Raw genomic sequence first — 8,118 nt, forward strand, 5'->3', positions numbered from 1 at the left:
ATATATTTTTCTACTGGATTAACTATACATGAGAATTAATAATAAGGATTAAAGAAATAAAAGAATCAAAGATGTAAAAATAACAAGAATTAATATCTTTATTGTATTAATTAATGTTTTTGTACTTTTAGCATTATATAGCTTACTATAGGTAACCGTAGTTATCAATAAGAATTCTAATATTTACAAATGCACGTCAAAAAAAGTAATGAGAAAAGAAATTTTTGAGTGAATAAAATAAGAGAAAAATTAGGTGTTGTACCACTATTTCCAAAACACAACATGTGTTAAATTGTACTACAATTCTTTTCAATTAAGTAATCCAATGATGTGAAATTCAACTTTATACATCGGAATATTCTTTTTTCATAACTCTGTGTGTGTGTTTTTCTTTTCAACAAACTATAGAAATATAAATTCTATGATAGAGAAAGTATACAAAATATATAGTATGTGTTTCTGTGTTTTTTTTTTCTTTTAAGGTCTTAAAATTAAAATTTTGATTTCAATAATATTAAAGTAATATTATAATCACTAAAAGCTTATAAAATAATTTTTAAAATAAGAAATAAATATTAATTATTCAGATTTTATTCAATAAAAATAATAATGCAATATTATATATAAAAGTATTCGCGTTTGAATACTAATGTAGGTAATGCGCTACATTAACACAAAAATATAACATAATTTACAAAATATTAATAAATTATAAAGATATTAACAAAAATAACATTTATCGTATATAAAAAGTATTTACATTTGAAAACCAATCACTCTTTTTTTTTCTCTAAAAAATTAGTGAAAAAATTTAATTATTATTTTTAATTCTCTATATATTATATGATTTTATTTTATACTTTATTATAAGATTTAAAAGGGAGCATATAAAAGGAGAGATATACTTTTTACTCAACTCAATGTTATATTGTTTTTATATAATATTAAAAAATATTTCATATACACCCTTCAATTTTTATGCACTATTGAGATAATAAAGTGATATTTTTGTCAATTAATTCATCCAAAATAGTTCCATACATTTAAAATAAAAGCAATGATTTTTTATAGAGCTATTATAGATTAACAAAGTATTTTTAACTAAGTTTTGACAAATTTCCCATCTAGATAAAAAAAATTATTTTATTACTTTATTTTAATTAAAAAAATAAAAAATTAATTTACTTTAGTTTTACTTTTAAAAACTTTGTTAAATTTGTCAAAAGTTTTTTTTTTTTGTCAAAGAGGTCATTTTCCTTAAGTTTGTCAAAAGTTTTTCTGTCAAAAGGTACTTATATGACATTTTATTTTTTGTATTCACCCTACAATAAAATAAATTATTGTTTTATTATAATATAATATTTAATTAAAAAAACAGTAGTAAAGTTAGAGTTTTAAAGGATAGATATTTAATATTTGTGTAACAGCATCTATATGTATATATAATAAAAAGTAGCCATAATGTTCAGCAGCAGGGAATATCAAAGCAGAAAAGTCTTTTATCATGATTTATATAAGACTGATAAAATATAAATGTATTCTTACTTAAAATTAAAATTAAAATATCCCTATTCGATTTCATCACTCTTTTATAAAAGTCTCACAGCTGGCCACCTAACCCATATATATAGCATTAATTTAATAATGTCATATTGACTCAACAGTACTAAAATACATAAATGTTTGAAAATAATCAAAAATATATTATTAAAGATACTGTATCCGATAACGGTCAATTTTTTTTAAGGTAAGTAAAGTTATTTTAATGTAAACCATGATTGTGACAATAATTGAGCACAACCAGGAACATGATTAAGCTCATCTGTGCTCTGTCAAAAAGTCAGACAACCTTAAAAGCATCAAAGCAGAGGATCTTGAAGAAGTGCTGTGATTGGAGATGGCAGAGGAGTTGATTCTGCTGGATGAGTGGCTCAGCATGTATGGGATGAGAGCAAGGATAGCACTTGCAGAGAAAGAGATAAAGTATGAATACAGAGAAGAGGATCTGGATAACAAGACCCAGTTGCTTCTTCAAATGAACCCAATTCACAAGAAGATTCCTGTTCTCATCCACAATGGTAAACCCATCTGTGAGTCCATCATCATTGTTGAGTATGTTGATGAACTTTGGAAGGACAAACCCTCTTTCTTACCCTCAGATCCTTATCAGAGATCTCAGGCCAGGTTCTGGGCTGATTTTGTCAACAAAAAGGTAAGCTTTTTTTTCTTTCTGTGCTCAATTTTCAGTTGTTTTTAGCATCTGATTAAAGTACCCTTTGATTCGTGTTTTTCTCTTTCTCTTATGATGTTTCTCAGCAGTTGTTAATGGATTCAACAACATGATGGGTGATTCATTTCTTTTAGAGAAAACTTAGATCACCCCTTTACTTTTCACAACATAATCTTGTATCAAATTTTAATATTTTTTAGTTTAATGACAAGAATGCAGGGAATAATGTCAGGTAAGTGTTAGGAATCCAAGTGTAAGTGTTAGGAATCTAATAGTGAGTCTAAGTTCTATATTAACTAGAAATGACGAAGTAGAGCATTATATAAGGATCAAGGTCCATAAATCTATTATCTTTAAGGTTTTGGATTGAAAGTGGTGTCCATTCCTTATGTGGTTAGGTTCATGTCTTATTGATGTTATATCTCCCTAATAAAAACTCCTTTGTAAACCTAACAGCTAGTTTTCTTCTTTTCTCCTTATATGAGATTGAACAGAATTGTTATTGCATTCAAATTCTAAAAATTCATCCATGACTACTGCTATATTAAATGTGAATATTAACATAGATAACAGATTCAAACATATAGACAATATAAACCTCACTTTATAATCTATTTTGATAAGATTGAATTAGGTTTAAAGTTCACTTGTTAAGATAAAGAAAATAATCTTATAAATTAGACATTTTATTGATATGTATCCTACGAATGTCGAGTGTGAGTGTCTGATACGTATCGAACACAAAGACACGTCATGATTCATCTTCTAATAGTACTTCATTTTCATGTGTTAAAATATGCAGATAGGTGATGCTGGGTGGAAGATATGGGCTGGAAAAAGAGAAGGGATTGAAGAGGCAAAGAAGGAGTTTGTGGAGGCCTTAAAGGAATTGGAGAAGGAGCTTGGAGACAAGCCTTACTTTGGAGGTGACACATTTGGATTTGTTGACATTGCTCTCATCCCTTTCTCCACCTGGTTTTACACTTATGAGGCATTGGGGAATTTCAAAGTAGAGGCAGAGTGTCCTAAGATCATTGCTTGGGCTAAGAGATGCAGTCAGAGGGAAAGTGTTTCCAAATCTCTTGCTGATGAAAAAGAGGTCTATGAGTTTGTTGTAGGCTACAGAAAGAGCAATCACTTGGATTGAATACTCATTTTCTGTTAACAGAATAAAGTTCTGTGATGAAGTTCACCTTCTGCTATGAACAGGACTTCAACACAGACACTTAAAAGGAACTTTGTTATGCTTTCAACTTTTCTGGAATCTCTATCTATATATGTTAAATGTCAAGCTTAGTTCTAGAAATTTCTGGTTTCGCATTTTATGCTTAATTGCTTGCAAAACTAACTCTTGAGCAGCATTTTCTGTTATAGAATATATATATATATATATATATATATATATATATATATATATATATAACACTTGACCATACAAAAGTATGTAAAAAAAAAACAAAAAAGCAATAATAAACAATAGAAATATAATGACTACAAGAAAATTGTAGTATCTTTGAATATAATCTTTTATTTCAGAATCTTGTAATTCTTATAAATCTCTTTCCTATTACATAATCTTGTTATTATTTAGAATACAAGACTTTTCAAGATTTGAATTCAACAGATATACATTTAGTAATGGTAAAGATTTTATTTAATTTCATAATTCACCTTTAATAACAATATTAGTTACTGGCAACACACAAAACCTTCCATTCTTGTATTTATACAACAAACTAGTACTCTTGCTTTTAATTTTCAAACTTTTTTTTATCACCAAAGGTAAGAATTTTATATATATCAAAGCACTTGTGGTGCTCCAACCCGTAGACAAAATATTTACAACATCCTCTGTCATTCGGTCCTCTTATGACATGTTTAAAGACCTATAAATTGATAACAATGATTTCTTTCCTCCATACATCCAATACTGGTCTTAGCACATATAACATCCAAAACGCAGACAAAGATTGGTCTGCAAAGTAAGGGAAAAACATCTTCTTTACACATACAAGAATTCAGTTGTTATAGTTCCCATTGTCAATCTTTAAGGTTGATTTATCATTCATCTGTCTCACTTAGCTTTGCTTCCAAGGTATATATAAACTTTTTTGAACTTCTTTCAAATCCTTGTGATAATTGAACCTGATATTGTTGGCAACATTCATGAATTAGGTTAACCATCATCCTCCAAAGATAATATGTTAAAGCATTCATGATTTTGTGCATAAGTCCGTTACTTTTTAGCCATATCTTTCTAAGGTATATGATCTATCTTTGACATTGTCTCTTCCATTCATGATTTTGTGCATAAAGTCTCTTCCATTCAAACCATTGTCTCTTCCAACTCATGTTCCATTTCGATTTGTTTTCAATCCATTTCTTATCTCCTCGAACTTTGCTTCTTCTTTTTTTCATATTTGAATTGCCATATAATCTAGGGTAGGATATGTTTTAAACCTGGTATGATACGTTTCAAAGGTTATGAAAACTTCAATTACTTTATAAAGATATATTTGTCATGTACGGATTTACTTTTCAGATTTTGAAACGAGGCTTTGAAGATTTGGGATTCATTGGGAACTTAGGAGATTTGGGGGACAAGGTAAAACATGATGCACTACTAAAAATTTTATATTACATGAAAATTTTCTTGCAAATTTGTTAAAAAGATTTATAAGAAAAAACTTTTTACTGTTATTTTTTCTAAGAATTTTAATTGGCAAATAATTCCTTCGTAAGTAATTATTTCTTACAAAATTATAAAATTCGCAAGTATTTCTTACAAAATTTGTTGTGAAAAGTGTTTTATACAAAATATTTTTGCAAAAAATAATTACAACAATTTTCTGCAAATTTTTTTCATAACAAAATTTATAAGTATTTTCTAAAAAAAATTTAAAACAAAATTGACAAAAAATATAGATTTTTTTTAGTAGTGACAGAAGATTTGGAAATAAAGTGAAACATGTTGAAAATTAGAGTCTTCTGTACTTGGGAAAAATTTTATTTTATTTTTCTTTATTTTACGATAGATTTAATAATTATCCTTTTTTTTTTCACTGCTATTTGTTCGAAGGTAAGAGTTGTTTATTGACACACTTTTCCACAATCTCTTTTTATGATAGTTAATGGCATTACCTACGGATGCTTTCGTGGGTAAAGAACATTTACATACAAATTTTATTTCGCGGTGATTATTCATGGAAAGTTTAACTTTTTCTTGTATTGTTATATCTGTCATAGGATTATTTGGCATCTAGATAAGTTAATAATGGAAAGATAATTATTACAATATAAGATGATAGCAGATCAAGAAAACTTTAATTACTTTGTAATCAGAATATGAAAAACATGTATTTATTAAATTTGACATTATAAAGATAAACTTTCATGAGCGATATCTAAATAACTACATAATTTAGTATCACATTTTTAAAATCAATGCTTTCTTTTATTCTTTCTCTTAACCTCATCATCATTCTCTTGAGCAGCATCCTCTTTCTCAAGAGACGGAACAACACTGCTTAATTGAAAAAATAATATATATCATACATTAAGATAATAAGAAAAAAAAAGAAAATGAATATAAAAAAATAACAAAACAATACCTTGATTGTCCGGTGTGAGAAGAACCAGCAACATCACCCTATCACATTCAGAAAAGAAAGTTGATGCTGAGTATGAATGAATGAGTGTATATATTATGTTTTATTTGTTGTATGTATTGATTTAATATATTTAAAAGTTTCTATGGTTTAAATGTAGAGAAACAATTGAAAGAGAGTCTTGAATATACGAATCAAATTACTAATCAAGCTAATTAGATATATAATTTATTTTATGAACCAAACACAATTTTAAAAAAGTTCAAAGAAGAAAAATGTATATTTCAGATTTTCAGTATATTTTAAAACATCAAAATCAATCTATTTAAAGAATTAATAGTAGCAAAAATCAAGCAGAGAATTCAAATTCAAAACGTATTTTTGATAACTACAGACAAATGATCTTATAATCGTAGATAAAAAAGAACTCTTACCACAGCGGTGTTTGCAACATGTGAAGTTGTATGAAGTGGGCATTGAGCTAGCATAGTGTTTACAATTTGTAACTCTCTCTGAACAGATTGGATTTGATTGTTCAAAGTAAGGACATGACCTAAGGCACCATGAATGGGATCATTGCTCCACATGTTACCCTCAATTAGAATGGAATCAGCCATAACTTGTCTTTCAGATGCTTCAACACTACGCATCAATCTAAGTAAATTTGCCAAACCAAAAAGCTTGCAAGCATTCTCAAACTCTATTGACCTGTTGCTCGCAAAATACTGTCCAAATTCACAACTACCATCGTGACGTCTATGTTGATACCTACACAACACACATGCAACGTTTCTATGTTCTTCGCTCATTCTTTTTGCAAAATGATGCAAATGTTTTTGTTGATAACTATGAATATGAATGAATGGATTTTCTGCTATAAGCTTTTATATTGCTTATGAGTATAGAACCTCAGACACTACCAATTTATACAAAGAAAGGAACAAAGGTGTTTCGTTTTATGATTTTGGTCAAACTCTATTTATTAATTATCTTTTGTATGTATGACGATTTATTAAATAAAATATTGTACAGAGGAGCAAAGATGAAGTCTAAATTTGATGATTTTAAGATTTTGGTCAAACTATGTTTATTATTTTGATAATTTATTAATAAAATATTATGACGTTACAAAATGCAAACACTTCTTTTTTAGTGTTATAATTTATTTAATTATTTAATTTTTTCTGTTTTTGCAAAAATAATTAAATGTTTACCATCTTGGAACTCATAAACTGTTATTTGCAAATATGAATATTGTTACCGTTAAGAGTTTTTATTTTTCTAAAAAAATATGCAAAAGAATCGTTACATAAATTGACATTCTAAATTGATTTAAAATTTTACATTGAATAGAAAATAGGAATAAAATGGAGAATATATAAAGAAAAGAACTAAAAAAAATTATAGTGTTAGATATTTGAGTTAAAGGTGGTGTCTTATTATTTATGATTCGTTGAAGCCAAATTTTTTTATGTCTCACTTTGAAAAATTTACAAGTGATATCAAAGCCAGTGGCACCCCCAAAAATTTTGAAATTTTTTTTTACCATATATATTTTGATTTTTTTTATAGATATTAATATTTTGATTTTATTTTATTATAAATATTAAATCAAATATTTTATTTCCTTTATAAACATAATAATTAATAATAATAAATAATAAAATATAAAATCATATATAATAAAAAATAAAGATTAAAAAGATTTATCAAGATATTTTATATTATTTGTTTTCACTATAAATTGTGTTTTTTATAAATTGTTCTCATATTTCATTCTCATTTGTTTTCTTTTATTTCTGAAAAGAAAAAGATCTATTATTTTTTCTCTTATTTCTCCTTTATTCTCTTCCATCCTCGAGGAAGAAAAGAAGAAGGTAATTCTTTCGTCTCATTTGATAGTGAAATATTAATTCAATAATTTATTTAATGAGCCACTTTTATATGTTTATGCCTTGAATTTCTTACAAATTGTTCTCATCTTCCATTCTTACCTATTTTCTTTTGTTTTTGAAGAGAAAAAGATCAATTATTTTTGCTTTCATCTCTCAACTGTTCTCTTCCATTCTCGAAGAAATAAAGAAGGTAATTCTCTATTGTCTCATTTGATAGTGAAATATTAATTCAATAATTTATTTAATGAGCCACTTTTATATGTTTATGTCTTGAATTTCTTACAAATTGTTCTCATCTTCCATTCTTACCTATTTTCTTTTGTTTCTGAAGAGAAAAAGATCAATTATTTTTGCTTTCATCTCTCAATTGTTCTCTTCCATCCTT

The 8,118-nt window shown here is 26.8% G+C and overlaps 2 protein-coding genes across 2 annotated transcripts; one reads left to right on the plus strand and one right to left on the minus strand.

Annotated features, from left to right (window-relative positions):
- The first annotated feature begins 1,790 nt into the window (after positions 1 to 1,790).
- LOC114168399 (probable glutathione S-transferase parC) lies at positions 1,791 to 3,533 on the plus strand. The gene is made up of 2 exons (XM_028053193.1): positions 1,791 to 2,212; positions 3,033 to 3,533. Exons 1-2 carry the CDS (start codon positions 1,898 to 1,900, stop codon positions 3,375 to 3,377), a joined length of 660 nt encoding a protein of 219 aa, XP_027908994.1. The 5' UTR covers positions 1,791 to 1,897; the 3' UTR covers positions 3,378 to 3,533.
- Positions 3,534 to 5,671: 2,138 nt separating this feature from the next.
- LOC114170116 (LOB domain-containing protein 9-like) lies at positions 5,672 to 6,647 on the minus strand. Its single transcript, XM_028055603.1, has 3 exons — positions 6,273 to 6,647; positions 5,842 to 5,879; positions 5,672 to 5,753 (listed from the first exon to the last, which is right to left on the minus strand). Exons 1-3 carry the CDS (start codon positions 6,645 to 6,647, stop codon positions 5,672 to 5,674), a joined length of 495 nt encoding a protein of 164 aa, XP_027911404.1.
- Positions 6,648 to 8,118: the final 1,471 nt, after the last annotated feature.

Source organism: Vigna unguiculata, chromosome 11, assembly GCF_004118075.2.
Source record: "Vigna unguiculata cultivar IT97K-499-35 chromosome 11, ASM411807v1, whole genome shotgun sequence".
Lineage (NCBI taxonomy): Eukaryota > Viridiplantae > Streptophyta > Magnoliopsida > Fabales > Fabaceae > Vigna > Vigna unguiculata.

Coding starts and splice junctions, on each gene's coding strand:
- LOC114168399 (XM_028053193.1), top strand. CDS start 1,898: ATGGCAGAGGAGTTGATTCTGCTGGATGAGTGGCTCAGCATGTATGGG. Junction 2,213..3,032: donor CTGATTTTGTCAACAAAAAG/GTAAGCTTTTTT, acceptor TAAAATATGCAG/ATAGGTGATGCTGGGTGGAA.
- LOC114170116 (XM_028055603.1), bottom strand. CDS start 6,647: ATGAGCGAAGAACATAGAAACGTTGCATGTGTGTTGTGTAGGTATCAA. Junction 5,880..6,272: donor ATGTTGCAAACACCGCTGTG/GTAAGAGTTCTT, acceptor TGAATGTGATAG/GGTGATGTTGCTGGTTCTTC. Junction 5,754..5,841: donor TCTCACACCGGACAATCAAG/GTATTGTTTTGT, acceptor TCAATTAAGCAG/TGTTGTTCCGTCTCTTGAGA.